The sequence below is a fragment of the Vicia villosa genome, linkage group LG6 (genome assembly GCF_029867415.1).
Source record: "Vicia villosa cultivar HV-30 ecotype Madison, WI linkage group LG6, Vvil1.0, whole genome shotgun sequence".
NCBI lineage: Eukaryota > Viridiplantae > Streptophyta > Magnoliopsida > Fabales > Fabaceae > Vicia > Vicia villosa.
Window position 1 is genome coordinate 164870014 of NC_081185.1, and position 17048 is coordinate 164887061.

Genomic DNA, 17048 nt, shown 5'->3' on the forward strand with positions numbered 1-17048 from the left:
ATGCCCTTGTTAAATAATATATGAAAATAAAGACATAAATTCAAACAAAAAAATTTGGAGCCCTCACTGTTCATCTTCGACCTTCGTTCTTTAAAAGAACACAGACTTTTAGCAACGGTTCTTCTTGTGTGGCTATAAACCTGCACGAATCAAACTCAAAAAATAATGCAAATCAATTCCAGATGATGCCTTGGATCAAGGTAAAATCATCTTCCGAATTCAATAGTGCCCTCAATTCGGGCTAATTTTCCTTGAAAAACAACGTTCCCAATTTCTTGAACTCTAACCCTAGCCATGGCACAGTCTCTAATTCGCGACCAAACACAAATTGAATAACACCGACAGCTTCTAAACATCATCACAATTCAGAATATATGTTCATATGCAGTATATGATGAATATATGCGCGGAATCAAATTGAAACAAAGTAAACGCAAACCGTGAGTTTTTCGTGGTGGTTCCGGATGCTAATGGATTCAAGAACGCTTGGGGGACCTTCCTAGACTTGCGATGATCGCTGATGAACGTCCAAAAGTTCCTGAAATATCCTCAAACTCAGAAATCGATTTCAAGTTTTTTTGGAATTTTGTTGGAGCTTTTGTGAGTTTTAACGTGTTCTTCAGGCTGCAGAATCCTTATGAAAATTCCTCCCCCTACATACTTGTGATGGTTATGTTTATATAGTAGCTTGTTTAGGTTAACAAAAAAGGAAAGAATCAATGATTGGAATTATAATTATTTGATTGGAATTGGAATTGATCTTGGACATTTTTGCAACGTAATCTTGGATTCACAGTGTATCTGCAAGTTTTGGGAGTGAAAAGATTTGATGAATATTTTTCTTATAACAACAATAAAACATACCAAAAATTATAAAAACTTAAAACTTTATTACTTAAAAGAAATCTTATATATATGTTTTATTTTTTATAATAATAACACTAGAATCTAAAATTTCTAGAAAAATTAGTTAAAACTAAAAAATACTAAGAAACCAAATTTAAAACTAAATGAAGTGACTAAAAAAACTAAAATACTAATAACTATAGAAAATTTAAAAAAATAGTAATAACAACGAGAAAAAAAAAATAAATAAAAAAAATAAAAAGACAAAAATGTCAAAATAAAAGAGATGGTGGGATTCGAACTCAAGCCTCTTCACACATAGGCAACTCCTTATACCCAACTCATTATCAGCTAGGCCATTGCGCTTGTTTGAAATAACATGACATTGGCAGATATATAAGGGCAAATTTTGGGGTATGACAACCCTGATAATATAGGTAAATTTCACGATAACACTCGTGAATAACCCTATTGGTGGTACAGGTAAATTCTGCGATGAGATTCGCAGATAACCCTGTCAGTGCAGGTGAAATTGCTAGAATTATAGCAAACAATCCTATTGGGGTCCACAAACTACGGAAACTTACTAGAACTATGGTAAGTGGGGGTTCACAAACTACGGAGGCTTGCTGGCCATAGCAAGCCAATTACGCAACCAACAAAAGGTCCTCGCTATGTAAGGCTCAGGCTTTAGCAGGAGACTTCTCTTCATCCATACCCAAACTCAAGGTAAATTTAAGGGTCTTCCAGTATTTAATAACTCTTCGATCGGAACGACGCGAGGTCTACACACCCTCTTGTCACCCAATCCAAGGTAATTAAATAGGGGCAGCTGTCATACCCCAAAATTTACCTCCCGCACTTTTCTCACAACAAAAACAAGGTTCAAATCTCAAGGCATGGCTCATTCACATAATCCAGATAATTCACAGTCAACTGATCCAAATTGAAAGGTCAATCATAATCAAGGCATGATCCAAACTTTAACCATTGGGCAAATATCAAGTATGGGGTGCATAACCATCATTTGATCAAGAATTGATCATGATTCCAATAATAGAAACTCAGAGATGAACAAATATGAAAAGGTTCAAATTAGGGTTTCTTAGGAGAAAGTCAACCCAACTTTGACTGAGCATAACTTTCACATGGAACATCAGAAATTCCCCACTCAAAGCCTATTTTGAAGGAAATTGAATTCTCTACAACTTTGTGTCTCACAAGCCAAGGCTAAAAGTGCTTCATTTAAGAGATACAAAGCAAAAAATTGCAGGTCATTTTCAGGCATCCTTCAAAAGCAGTTTTTTCCCAAAGAGGATATGATCAAGATAACAGTTCCAAATGAAAAATATATTCCAAAGTGGCTTGTAGAGGACCTCTTGAGGTTTCCAAAAAGTCTTAGAAATCCCTCATAGCTTAAATATTGAGTGAGATATGATCAATCAAAGTTGGGAGATTTTGAGGGACCAAATGTGAAAAAGGAGGGTTTCAAAAGTGAAATTCTTATAAATGGGCCTACATTTTATGACCCAAACTCGGTCCACAAGCTATCCAAAACATATGCCATGAATTGTATCATTTTATTTGATTTTACATAATTTTATTTCATTTAAAATTAATTTTTAATGATTTAATTAAATGAAAAATCAAATATTTGGTAGAAAATATGTTTTGATTATTTTTTAATCAATATTAATGATCAAATATAATATAATTTCGTGCACATTGATTGGAGAAAGAAATTAATACAAATTGGGCCAAAAATAGTAGCTTAAAGTGCAAGAAATAAAATCAATTTCTCAAATTAGGAAGATTGGATTTAAGTGAGGTTTTGGACAAAGATTTACCCTAATCCTATTCTCCTATAAGTAGTAAACACTAACCAAGAGACTAGGGGTCGAGAATTCTGGAAAGAGAGGCAGAGCTGCAAGAACATAAAAAAATCTCCAAGAACTCAAAATCGGTTTGAGAGATTGAAGGCCTCTCAGGGAGTTTTAAAGATTGCAAAAGGTTCTCTGAAGGATTCCGAAGCTGTTAGGGTACTCACGCGTCATCAACACCCCCAGAGTTGTCTCCTATAAGTCGAGGTATGTCCTTCTGAAATTTGGCTCGATCTGCATGTTTGAAGCATTCATAGGATAAATTATTGGTGTGTTATGGTTTGTATGATGTCTGTGGTTGTTTCTGAATGATTAAATTAAAGTTTACATGATTTAATTGCGTGTTGCCATTAGTGTCCGTTTGAAGGTTTCTAGGGTTTCAATTGGGGGTTTGCGCCATAGGTCAAATTAAAACAAATTGGGGGCGTGATCAGATTCGTATAATCAAAGGGAGCAAATCTGGGTTGGTGCGCGCCATTTATATGAATGTATGAGCGATTCGCTATTTTTGAGGCGTTTTAGCTAGGGGCGAATCGTAGCAGATTCGTAGCAAATGTTCACAGTTTTTTGCAGGTCTGGGGTGGAAGACGATGAGCTGGCATTGTCTGGTTCGTTGGTTTGAAATTCGCGCGCTGAAATTTCCATTTAGTCTCTTTGTTTTTTATTTAATGAATTAAGGGTATAATATAAACAAGGCGCGTTGCTGGTTGGGGTGGTTGGCAAGCGCATATGTGAGAGGGAGGTCGCAGGTTCGAGCCTCCCCTCCTTCATTATTTTTTCTGAAAATAACACTTCCTGATCCAATGCGTACGCCTGCGTACAGAGCACCATGCACCTCTTAAATCTGGCCTTTAATCTTCACTAGACTTAGATCCAACACCCCAGCTTGATTCCCTATACCATATACCCTAATAACTACCACATGGAATCAAAACCTTAATAAACTTAATAAATTCTATTTGTTTTGTTTATTTCTTTAATTAAAATACATATGTTTAATATATAATAATAATTGTATTTTTTTTAATAAACACATGATAATTATATTGAAATTCTTATAATTTGTTATTCGTGACAATTAAATCGATTAATCGCTATGGTTAACAATATTTTTAATTAAAATGTTATTTAATTAAATAAAATATGATTTCTATTATTTGGTTAAATGGTTGCAACTATTTTATTAGTTGTGATGATTAACCGTTTTTCCCTCGATTTAATTTGTTATTCTTTTTAATCGAATCAATCGATTACGAGGGGTAACAATGCATATAAAACTCCATAAAAATTATTAAAATATACTTCAATTCATTATTAGTGATAATCGAATCAATCGATTAAAATTGGTAGTGATGCAAATTTCAAATCTTTTAACCATGGTGATCAAACCTATTGATCATTGCGGTTAATAGTGCCAAATCAGGGTTGTACGCCCACACTTTCAAATAATTCTAAATTCCATTCAAATTACAAAGACAAAACAAACTGCGATAGGCTGACCAAAAAGCCTCTAAAAAAACCATATCAAATCAAATTCAAACTCTAAATGGCGTACAACCCTCCCCGAACTACGTAGACTCTGATCCTCCCTAAGGAGGTACGTAGGCACTTGGCAACAAGGCGAGTCCCCCCTCTTCAAAACCTCAATTGTGTCCTAAAATTCTGTTTGCCACATTTCTCCCTAATTCCTGCCATGCAATCTTTGACTGTTAGCCTTTAGGAAAGGGCTGAGGGTGCCTCATACCTTCCCTCAGCCTGATTATAATAACTTACCCTCAATCTCTTATCTGCGTAGGGTTTCCTATTCGCCCTTCAGAATAGGTGGCGACTCTCTAAGTTAAAATTTTAGGCAGGTTGCTACACAACGTCTCTTATCTCTCGATTGTTCATCGACCTTATCTCCATTTTCAATCTATCTTGTATTTGTATTGATCAACCTCGTCTCTTCTCTTCTTTGTTTTGTTTCTTTAAATACCTTTGGCATGACCATAGGGATTATCTTTCATTACAACCCTGTATTTTATTATAGGTTTCCGCCTGCAACCCTAATCCTTCATTCTAGGTTTAGCGCTTATTATTCCTTTAGTGTTTCTAACTGCGTCAGTTTGTATCAAAGCAAGTTTCTCCGGTTCTTTTTGTAACTTGACAACCATGGCGGATCAACCGACGACCAGAGCAGATTTTAAGGGTATTATCGCGAATTTTACCGCGACTCTAACTGCTTTGACTGAACAGATGACGAATTTAGCAAATCAGGTGAAGAACGCCAACGTCAATGGAAATCAACGAAGATCCAGGAGAGGAGGACATGTTAGAGGTGGAAAACTTTCAGATAATCCATTGTCCGTTCTACATCCACCATCCAGAATGGATCAAACAATGCATTAAACAGAGAGAATAAAATCATCAAGCCTACCGAAGCCATCTTCTTTCATTTATTTATTTTCTCAGGTAAAATCTTCCAGTTTACACAGTTTGCAGAAAAGCTCTATACCTTGTGTCACGCACCGAAATGACACCACCCAGCAGAAAGGGTGTCAGAGGATTTCCTGGGAGTTTCTTTTATTTTCTATTTTTATTTCATTTCTTTTAATTTTTCATTAAAATAATCAAAACGACGTCGCTTTAATTTTTAAAATTAAAAAAATTAAAAAAATTAAAAATACTCTTAAACCATCGATTTTTACGGTTTATACCCGTTTTGACCGATTCACACCGATTCAATAATATTTCTGATCCAGATATGGAATCAGACTGGTTAGTTGTCCGATTCCTGGTTCGACAGGTCTGACGGACCGATTCGATCCGGTTCTTAAAACACTGGGTGTATGTTTAATTTTGTAAATTAGTTTATTTTGACGGCGATGTTGGAGAAAAGTTGGTAGTTTTTTAGTTGAATGGGGATAGTGGATTAAATTATTTATATATTTGATTAAATTTATTTTTTATCTATTATTTAATTATTAATTAATTAATAGTTAGGTAAATAGAAAGAAAGTTTTGGTGAGAAATTTTTATGCGACACATTATAGGATTATAATTTAGTGTTGAATATAGTTTAGTGTTGATTCTAAATCACGTTGTCTGAGATTCAATGGTCGGTCGACCCAAGCAAATAAATTTTAGGTTATTAACCTCTAACTAATCAAATTTTACTTGACACTTTCTGTTCTGGACTTGGCCAAGATTAGGCCCAACATAGTTTCGGCCCACTGAACCTCAGAGGCCCAAACCCCTCCGTGACCCATAATTGGATCTGGAACGCTCGTCTCCACTATGCTCGACACAATGCTCCTCGTGAGCCGTCTGACGCCCGGCAAGGATGCTCCCCGCGAACATCCTCTCTGCCCAGGACCCTGCTCTCCACGAGCAGGCTCTCCGCCGAGGACCCTGCTCCTCGTAGGGCTCTTTTCACATCCAACCCTCCGAATAATGCTGAGTCCACGTGGTCCCTAAAAGACCGCGTCTCCCTGGAACTTCGGAGCGGTTAACCAGGACAGAGGGCACTCACGCACCTCCGATATTTCGGTTCCAGAATCCTGGCAGTCTCCTAATTGGGCCTGGGCATCCAACCCAAATAGCGAGATCATGGCCCAGCGCTGGGGGCTATAAATACCCTCTTTCACTAGAGGGTCAGGTATTCACTTCTTTCTAACTCTTAGCTTGTACTTGCACTCCTTTGCTCGTTTCCTTACTTTGGCATCGGAGTGCCTTGCAGGTACACCCCCTTCTCACTCCTCGAAGACCCAATTCCGAGCAGCCCGGGACGATTCTTCTGATCAGGTACGATCAGTGGCGCCGTCTGTGGGAAACAAGCTCCCCCTTCTTTAACAAGCAAAGATCAAAGCTAATCCATCCTATGATCGTCATGGCCGACAACAACAACAACGTCAACATCCCAAACCCTGATCCCTTCCATCTGGACAATCTCATCCAAGGTTCCGCCCCCGAGGGGACGAATCGACATCGGCGGGAGGGACAACAGCATACCGCTGACGGGCAAGGGAGGTCGAGGCATGAGACCTCCCAACCCAACATAAGACAGCAACCTCAGAACGTCGAGCAAGATCAAAACGGTGGGAACGAGCAACCTCAACCCCAGAACGGACCAGAGCAAGCTCAAAACCTGAACGAAACTGACACCAGGGACGGGCAGGTTGCTTCCTCCTTCACCCATACCTCTGAGAGGCGAAGAGTTCAATACGAAGACGACCAAGAACAAGCCGATATCCCCGAGGAAGCCGACTCCACCACCGTCCTCTTGCTCAAAGAACTGCAGAAGACGAACCGCCTCATCCGGTTTCAAGGTGACCGCATTGATGAGCTGGAAAGGAAGCGGCAATATCGTTCCCCCCCGCGGAGACACTATCGGTCGCGTTCCTATTCTTCCTCGCGCTCACCGCCGAGGAGGTATCGTCGACGCTCCCCGTCCTCTTCGCGCTCCCCGCCTAAAAGGTATCGTCGTCAGAGATCATATTCCCGCTCTCCACCACGAAAGAGCAAGAGGAATCAGAAGCCAGAGGCCACAGAAACTAGGAGCCTCTCCCCCGAGCGGGACTACCGAGGCCCCTCCAAAATTGTGTTGAAACCCCGCGAGCGTTCCCCTCCCCGGGACAACCGCAAAAATCCGAGCAAAACGCAGGTGAAATCCCGGCGAAGCAGACACTCGACTTCTCCAGGACCAAGTGACGAGGAAGACTTCCGCAGCCCCTTGTCCGAAAGCATCCGAAGAGCTCGTCTTCCACGAGGAATGGAAAAACCACCAACCCTGGACCTATACGATGGGACTACCAATCCCGACGACCACATTCGAAGCATCGAAGCCGTCATGGATTATCACGTCGTCCGAGGGTCCATTAAATGCCGCATCTTTCCAACCACCCTCAGGAAAGGGGCGATGACATGGTACAAGAACCTTCCTCCCAACTCCATCCACTCTTGGACCGAGCTGAAGGAACTCTTCTTGAACCATTTCACAGCCTCCCGTCGACAACCAAAGTCGGAAGCAAACCTCGAGGCTGTGATCCAAGGAACCAACGAACCTCTCCGAGATTAACTCGACAGGTTCAACAAAGAGGCCGTCCAGGTACAGACGACCGACTACATGAAGAGATACCTCATAAAGCGAGGACTCCTCCCCGGAAGCGACTTTAAGAAGGCTATAAAAATCGAGAAGGTGCACACCATGAACGCCCTCCTCCACAAGGCCCAAGCCTTCATCGCTTTCGAAGAAGGCGAAGCGGCTGCGATAAAAGCTTTGAGGGGCAATGATGCTGCCGCAACTAGAACCACGATAACTCAGGATCGCGCCGGGGACATGAGAAAAGGAAAGATGACAGGTCCCACGACGCCAAAGAACGCCGAGGAACAGCCGGTCGAGTCAGCGACTATACTCCCCTGAACGCTTCGCGCGAGAAGATCCTGGCCGAGTGTAAAAGCACCGATTTCAAGAACTCCAACGTCAGACCGCCGAAGTCCAACTCTACCAGACCGGGGACCGACAAATCCAAGTACTGCAAGTATCACAAGAGCCATGGGCATCTGACTGACGAATGCGTACATCTCAAAGACGCCATCGAGACTCTGATTAAGGAAGGTCGCCTTTCGAAATACACGAAGAAGGGAGAACCTTCCCGAAGAGAAAACCCGCGAAACTCCGACGAGGGTAACTCACCGGACAGTAGACCACTACAAGTAGCTCTGTCCATCACCCGACCAGAAGACTTCGTTCCCTTCGTCGGAATAACAACCGCCTTCAGCACGTGGGAAGAGTTCCCGACAGCGATGGTCGTATCCAATGGCGGGGACCCCAGTTCTCTCACTATCAGCTCAGTGAAGAGAAAGTTTGATTAGTTGATCAGCGCCAACTAAGACCTCGGCCCTACCCTACAGAAGTTCAAAGGGAAATCGGATCCGATCACTTTCTATTTGGAAGAGTTTCCCGGCGGAGCCCCGAATGCCACAATTCCCCTGCTCGTCCGAGCAAGGATGGCGAATTTTGACGTCCGTTGGGTCCTAGTCGACGAGGGGAGCTCGGTCGACATCATGTATTCCCACCTTTTCCGGACCCTCCAGCTAGACGACTCGCATCTCACTCCATATGTGGGCTCCGACCTCCAGGGTTTCAACGGAGCGACCACCAAACCTTGGGGTTACGTCGAACTGATCGTCACCTTCGGGGAAGGAGAAGCTTCCAGACAGGTCAAGACAAGGTTTTTGGTGATCGACTGCAAGACCCTCTACAACTGCATCATCGGGCGCCCCACTCTAGCTGAACTCACGGCCGTCCCCTCGACCGTGCATCTGAAGATGAAGTTCTACACGAAAAGAGGACGAGTAGCCACCATCAACGCCGACATCGAAGCCGCCAGGAGAATATTCGACGCCTCGGTGAAAGGGTTGCAACTAGTCGCCCCTCCCTCCAGCTCAAATAAGAAGCCAAGAGCCGAAGACAAGCCTCCTCGAGAAGATCATCAGCAACCGACCAACGTCAGCTCAGTTGACCTCGACGCTCGCTTCACGAAGGAAGAGCTGAAGAAAGGCGAGGAACCACAACCCAAGACGACTCACCCCGTCCGACCTATCCCGGACGGTGACTTCGAGCTCGTCCCGCTGGGCAACAACCCCGACAAGACGGTGAAGATCGGCAAGGACATCCCAGATCTGCCGAAGAGACAACTCGTAGCATGCCTTCGAGCCAACGCCGACTTGTTCGCCTGGAGCGCGGCGGAAATGCCCGGACTCGACCCTGAGGTCGCCTGCCACCATCTCTCCATTGATCCAGCCGCTAAGGCAGTAGTTCAACGTAGGCGTCGGCAGTCTCCCGAGAAAGCGGAGGCTGCTGAGAAAGCTGTAAAAGACCTCTTAGAGGCAAATTTTATTTCCGAGGCCAAGTATTCAACTTGGCTCTCAAACGTTGTACTAGTTAAAAAATCTAATGGAAATGGAGAATGTGTGTTAATTATACTGATGTTAACCGGGCATGTCCCAAAGATGCTTACCCTTTGCCTAACATTGATAAACTGGTCGACAACTCGGCCGGTTATAAATTGTTGTCTTTTATGGATGCTTATTCAGGTTACAGCCAAATTCCGATGGCGAGGTGCGACAAACAGTGCACGACATTCATGACCGAGTCGGGCAACTATTACTACAACGTAATGCCCTTCGGACTCAAAAACGCCGGAGCCACATACCAACGGATGATGAACAAGGTATTCCGAGGAGAGATCGGCGACACGCTCGAGGTGTACATGGACGACATGATCGTCAAATCTCGGGAGGACACCGACCACACCACGCATCTCGAGCGAGTGTTCGAGCAGGCCAGATCCTGCAAAATGCGCTTCAACCCAGAGAAATGCACCTTCGGTGTCCGGGCGGGCAAGTTCCTTGGTTTCTATTTAACCGGAAGAGGAATAGAAGCCAACCCGGATAAATGCCGAGCATTCTCGGAACTCCCCACTCCTAACAATAAAAAATCCATCCAAGTCCTAAACGGGATGCTCACGGCACTATCCCGTTTTGTCGCAAAGTCCGCCCGACACGCTCTCCCATTCTTTAAGTTACTGCGAAAGGAAGCGACATTTGAATGGTCCGAGGAGTGCGAGCGAGCACTATCCCACCTTAAGCAAGTACTCTCAGAACCACCCGTCCTCTCCCGACCTGGAGACAACGAGATCTTATGTCTCTACCTGGCCGTCTCAAACGAAGCGGTCAGCGCGGCCTTGATCCAAGAGACTGAAGACGGGCAGAAGCCCGTATATTTCACCAGCAAAGCCCTACAAGGACCCGAGGCGCGATACCAACAAATCTAGAAAGTCGCACTGGCCCTAATAACAGCAGCCAGAAGGCTGAGCTACTACTTCCTCGCCCACACCATCGTCGTTCGAACAGATCAGCCTATCAAGCAACTTCTCAGCCGACCAAACATGGCGGGGAGAATGCTAAAGTGGTCCATCGAGCTATCCGAATTCGACATACAATATGAAAGCAGGAAGGTACTGAAAGCTCAGGCACTGGCAGATTTCATAGCCGAGATGACCTCAATCGCTAACTCCCCGCCCCCCGCCGAGAATAAGTGGACCAGCTACGTAGATGGCGCCTCAAGCAGCTCGGGAAGCGGGGCTGGCATTATCCTAGAAAACGAAGAAGGGATTATCATCGAAGTATCCTTAGTTTTGTCTTCCACCACGTCGAACAACCAGGCCGAATATGAAGCCTTCCTAGCAGGCCTATGGCTCGCCGAAGATGTGGGTGCTCGGGAGGTTAAAATCTACACCGACTCCCAACTTGTCGCATCCCAAATCAACGGCGATTACCAAGCCAAGAATGACGTGCTCGTCGAGTATCTTGCACTTGTCAAAGAAAGAATGAAAAACTTCACGAAGGCAGAAGTCGAGCACATCCCTCGAGAACACAACTCTCGAGCAGACGTCTTGTCCAAACTCGCGAGCACGAGGAAAAAGGGCGGGAACAAGTCAGTGATCCAGGAAATCCTATCAAGGTCGAGCGTAGACAAGGACGCACAACCCCTACCAGTGCTCGCCATAGGCGACGACCGCTGCTGGATGACCCCAGTATACAACTTCCTCACGAAGGACGAACTTCCAACCGACGTGAAGGAGGCTTCAGCAATCAAAAGACGGGCCTGCTCGTACACTATCGTCGAGAACAAACTATACCGGAGAGGATTCTCCATTCCTCTCCTCAAATGTGTCAACGCCTCGCAAGCGCTCGAGATATTACAAGAGCTTCACGAGGGGATCAGCGGCCAACATCTCGGTGGACGATCATTGGCAAGAAAATCCCTTAGGTCCGGATACTATTGGCCGACCATGCAACAAGACGCCAAAGAGCACGTTCAGAAATGCGATAAATGTCAGCGTCACGCCGACATGCACTTGGCTCCCCCAAACGAGCTTAAATCCCTATCATCGCCCTGGCCCTTCTCCACGTGGGGAATGAATCTCCTCGGACCCTTTCCGATCGGATCATACTAAAACAAATATCTGGTAGTCGCCATAGACTATTTCACCAAATGGATAGAAGCCGAGGCGCTCGCCAAAATCACGTCCCAAAACGTGCTTCGTTTCTCCAAACGGAATATACTCGCTCGATTCGGAGTACCACAGGCGATAATAACCGACAACGGCACTCAATTCACCGATAAAAAGTTCCAAGAGTTCGTAGACAAACTCGGCACAAAACAACATTTCACCTCGATGGAACACCTCCAAACGAACGGACAGGCCGAAGCGGCTAACCGGGTCATCCTCCGAGGATTAAAACGGAGACTCGGCGAGGCTAAGAAAGCTTGGGTCGAAGAACTACACAGTGTACTCTAGGCGTATAGGACGACGCCCCATTCAAGCACGGGCAAAACCCCGTTTAGGTTAACCTACGGCACCGAAGCCGTAATCCCCGTGGAAATCCGAGAACCTTCTCGGCGGACCGAATCGCCTCTCGAGGAAGAACTCAACGACGAGGCTATGAGGGAAGAACTCGATATGGTCGAAGAGATCAGAGCAGGGTCTTCCCTCCGAGAAGCCAAATTGAAATAACAGATTGCTCTGCGCCATAACGCTAAAGTTATCAAACGCAAGTTCGAAGTCGGCGCCTTGGTGCTCCGCAGGAACATGAAGGACTCGCGCGAAGGAAAATTTGCCCCAAACTGGGAAGGCCCGTACCGAGTTTATGATAAAACCGAGAACGACGCTTATTATCTCGAGAACCTCCTCGGAGATAAACTTGCTCGACCCTGGAATGCTGAAAAACTCAGACGCTATTACAGTTAGACACAAACTAACACTCCCCGGCCGCTCGTCCCGAACACGAGGGGAAACCGGGCATGGACTCGCGTCATGGTACGAACGCGAGCACTCCACGACAGCGACAGTCGAAACTCCCTATTGAAGGATAGAACCGGCTACACGGCGGATTCTACACCTAGGCCCACCGTGGCAGTACCTGCACGGCAGAACCCCAACTCGCGATGGGACCGTTCACGCCACGAGCACTTGGCCCCGACCGCGGTCTCGTGCCCGCTCATAGCGCACACCTGCTCTGCTCACCCGGCTCGTACACCACACGCCCGGGAAATCAACCTCGGCCGAGCACAATCCAAAAGCAAAATATTCCTAAGTGTTGGAATACCTCCCCGGAATAAACATAACCCGAGCCCAAAAACATGCAATAATAAAAAATCATAAAACACGCACTGAGATGATCAAAGCATAAATGCGAAATAGTAAAGCATTAACTGCCGACCAAATTGGCCGGCGATATCCAAACATCACAACAAAATGACGGGCACGCAGGCCCCAAAAATTATCCGGGCATAGCCCAACATACAACTACAAAGGCACGCAGGCCAACAAAGAATGGGCACGCAGTCCCAGACTAAGATTCCTCTTCACCATCGGGGGACTCAGGCACCAGCACCTTGTCCACAATTTTTGAAGAGAGCCCAATGTTGTCCTCCTTCAGGCCCGGATTCAGAAGCTTCAACTGACGAACTGCGTAGTTGAACCCATCTTCAGCCATCTCAGCAAGGTTCATCTTCAGCCCGTCTATCTTCTCGACGAGCTCGACTCTGGACTTCAGCGCAGCCACATCCGCGAACTCCTCGTCCGAGGGTGCCCATTCCCATTGAAGATCGGCAAGCTTTTTCTTCTCCGCCGCAATCTCCTCGTCCTTCTGCTTCAAAACCCCTTCAATCTTCTTCTTCAGCTTTTCACGGTCGGCCTTCAGGGTTTTCGCCTCATCCTCGGCATGCATCCTGGCCGTCTCCGCCTTTTTCAGAGCCTCGGCAGAAACCGGGCTACCCCTAGCCAACACTTGGGCCATCCCCAAAACCCTCATCACGGCAGCACCGTCGCTCGCTAGCTGCTTGAGGAGAGCAGGGGATCCCATCTTTTCTACCCGACGGGCTTCGTCCGGAGAGGTTGCCAGAGGAAACTTCTCAAAGTAACCCCCATCTTTGAAGCAAGGAGGCAGCACAAAAGCGGGGTCGGGCCCAAGGGTCGACGTCTCTTCGCGAGTCGCCTCGGCATGACGAGCCCTTTTTGGAGTCTTTTCGCCCTCCAAGACTACCTGGGGCGAACCGGCCGAGCCTGCGTTGTCGCCAGCACCTGTCGCCCGGGCTTTTTTCTCCCGAAGCTTCCTCGCATCTTGAGTTACCATCTTCAAGAGCTTATCCTCCTTCTCCGGCATAGCATCTGAAAAAGAAAACAAATGGGTTAGCGAAAACACCAAACAGAAGAGACAAAAACAAAATAAATAGCCCAAATATGACCTAACCGCGCACGAGTCTCCTCGGGAGTCCGACAAGATAACAAGGCCTTAGTATTGATGGCCCGCGGCTCTACCCTCGACACTCCATTCTCGTCCAAGACAGAGTCCCCTTTCCTCGTCACCCACTGCGACATGGTGAAACTGTCCACATACTTGCAAAGAACCGAGTACGAGGTCGTGTCCTGCTCGTCCAGCTCTCCGTCTTCCCAAGCATAATTTTTAGGGTGAGCTGAGAAGTGGCCTTTCCACCAAAAGAAGGGGAACGCGGTGCAGAACTCCTTCACTACCTGCCCGTCTTCATCCCTCTCCAAGACACCGGCCTCATTCCACACCTCTACTATATCAGACAAAGCAGAATAAGCTGTCGGGCTGTGCGGACGAACGAGGAAGTACCGATCCTTAAAATCCTTCACTGAGTCGGTATACATCCTGAAAAGTTTTCTATCAGCATTTTTAAAAGAAACCCAGCTATAACGCCCGTCCGCCGTCTGTCTTTGGACACGGAAGCAGCGGCCGAACAAAGCGGTCGTGGCACCGATACCCAAATAGTCGCAGATAATCTCAAATGTCCGCATGAAAGCGAAGGTGTTTGGATGCAATTGAGATGGCGTCAGGGCAAGAAACGCCAACAAAGAAGTATGAAAACCGGAGAAGGGCAGACGAAAACCGAGCTACTTGAACACGTATTCATACATAGCGAAACTGTCCCCGTCAAAACGAGAACATACGCGCTCATCTCGAGACGGGAAGCCTACTTGGTAGTTCAATTCGTCGCCGTCTCCCCGAACCTCGACCTCCCTACAAGCTCCATTTAAAGATTCGGTGTATCGGGAGACAACCGACATAGGTTCGTCGGCTACCCAATCTAGGTCGACCACGCATTCATAACTAAAGAGCGAGATTGGAGAAACCCCTCCCTCGGCATCCGAACCAGGGGAATCCCCATGGTCCTCCTCGGCTGTGACGGGCGCATTTTGAATCTCAACAACTTCAACATCAGAGCTGCTCGCCGTCGTGTTCTCCGAGCCACTGGCCCATGAGCCAGATTCCGAACTGGACCCCGAACTAGAACTCGAATCGGATTCACCTGCCTGCAGAAGGAAAAAATGAATTCGACGGTTCATCAAATCCACCCTTCCACTGCAACACAAGCGAAAGGGTAGAGCAGGAGCAGCAGAGCCCCCGGCTAAACCCCTCATCAAGGATAAACCTATCCGTCAGCCGAGGACTCACGCCAAAACTTAGCGAAGGGAGACGTGATTACCCAGAAAAAGCACGAAGCATTAACCAGAGACATTGTCCGGCCCACAAACTTACCCCGAGCATCGCTTGGATAACCCGAGGAGACAGTGACGACCGTGAATAGGGCACAGCCGACACGGACAGCGAAAACAGTGAAAGTACGCAGTCGCGAGCTACCGAAATCTTACGAAAAAGGCATAAAACTTCAAAACGATTCGTAAGCATACCTGAAGACATGGCAAATGATGGCTGGAATGAGCTCCTCGGCGAACGACGGCGATTCCTACGAACGGTGGAACGACCAACTGCTTCCGGGGATCGTTTATCTGAAGCCGAGCACGCGAACAGAGAGGAAAAAACGCCTAAATGTGGGGACTCACCCCTTTTTATAGGGAAAAGCTCGGAAGGCGAAACGTCGCGTCGCCTGACGCTGTCCCCCAAGCGCCGCCACTTAGGCCCTAGGCAATTATTGCCTATGCCACGTCAGCGCGTGCTATGTACGCGCGACCTTCCGTTTCAACTCAGGAACCATTCCATCCGAGCATACCCAATCGACGAGGATCCATCCCACCGGAGCCGAGCATCGTCAAAGTCGCAACTTCTTGACCAGAGAACTCCAACTTGGGGGGCTCCTGTTCTGGACTGGGCCAAGATTAGGCCCAACATAGTTTCGGCCCACTGAACCTCAAAGGCCCAAACCCCTTCGTGACCCATAATTGGATCTGGAACGCTCGTCTCCACTATGCTCGACACAATGCTCCTCGTGAGCCGTCTGACGCCTGGCAAGGATGCTCCCCGCGAACATCCTCTCTGCCCAGGACCCTGCTCTCCACGAGCAGGCTCTCCGCCGAGGACCCTGCTCCTCGTAGGGCTCTTTTCACATCCAACCCTCAGAATAATGCTGAGTCCACGTGGTCCCTAAAAGACTGCGTCTCCCTGGAATTTCGGAGCAGTTAACCAGGACAGAGGGCACTCGCGCACCTCTGATATTTCCGTTCCGGAAACCTGGCAGTCTCCTAATTGGGCCTGGGCATCCAACCCAAATAGTGAGATCATGGCCCAGCGCTGGGGGCTAGAAATACCCTCTTTCACTAGAGGATCGGGTATTCACTTCTTTCTAACTCTTAGCTTGTAGTTGCACTCCTTTGCTTGTTTCCTTACTTTGGCATCGGAGTGCCTTGCAGGTACACCCCCCTTCTCACTCCTCGAAGACCCAGTTCCGAGCAGCCCGTGACGATTCTTCTGATAAGGTACAATCACTTTCCATTTTATATTATTTAAAAAATATTTATGAATAAATTTAAGAATGGTCAAGAATGAAATTTTGGATACTAATTCTAAAATATTAAAATTTCAGATAGTATAACTTTTTTTTTTGAAAATGTACTATCGAATTTTTTCAAAAATCCTATATGTCATACCCCAAAATTTGCCCTCCTCTTCAAAGACTCAAAGTTCAGGGGTTTTCTCAAGTCACTCTCTCCCATTCACAACTAGGGTTTGCACTTCATCAAAAAAATTTTTAAAGGGTCATCTTGTTCAAAAAACCCATAGCATGAGCATGGAGACTTCAATGGAGATGAAACCAAAAGTAGTATTTAGAGGACACTTTGAGCTTTCCATAAAGTCCTAAAACCCCCCCATACAATAAAAATCGAGAGAGTTATGACTCGTTGAAGTTGGCAATATTTGTGAAAAAATACAAGGATCAATTTGAGTAATTTAGAGGTTTTTTTGATTAAATGGGCCCATCACTTGGTTTCTAAAACATGCCCATGATATTAG

The 17048-nt window shown here is 46.2% G+C and overlaps 1 protein-coding gene across 1 annotated transcript; it reads left to right on the forward strand.

Annotated features, from left to right (window-relative positions):
- Positions 1 to 10657: 10657 nt before the first annotated feature.
- LOC131615241 (uncharacterized) lies at positions 10658 to 11728 on the forward strand. Its single transcript, XM_058886713.1, has one exon. It carries the CDS (start codon positions 10658 to 10660, stop codon positions 11726 to 11728), a length of 1071 nt encoding a protein of 356 aa, XP_058742696.1.
- The last annotated feature ends 5320 nt before the right edge of the window (positions 11729 to 17048 follow it).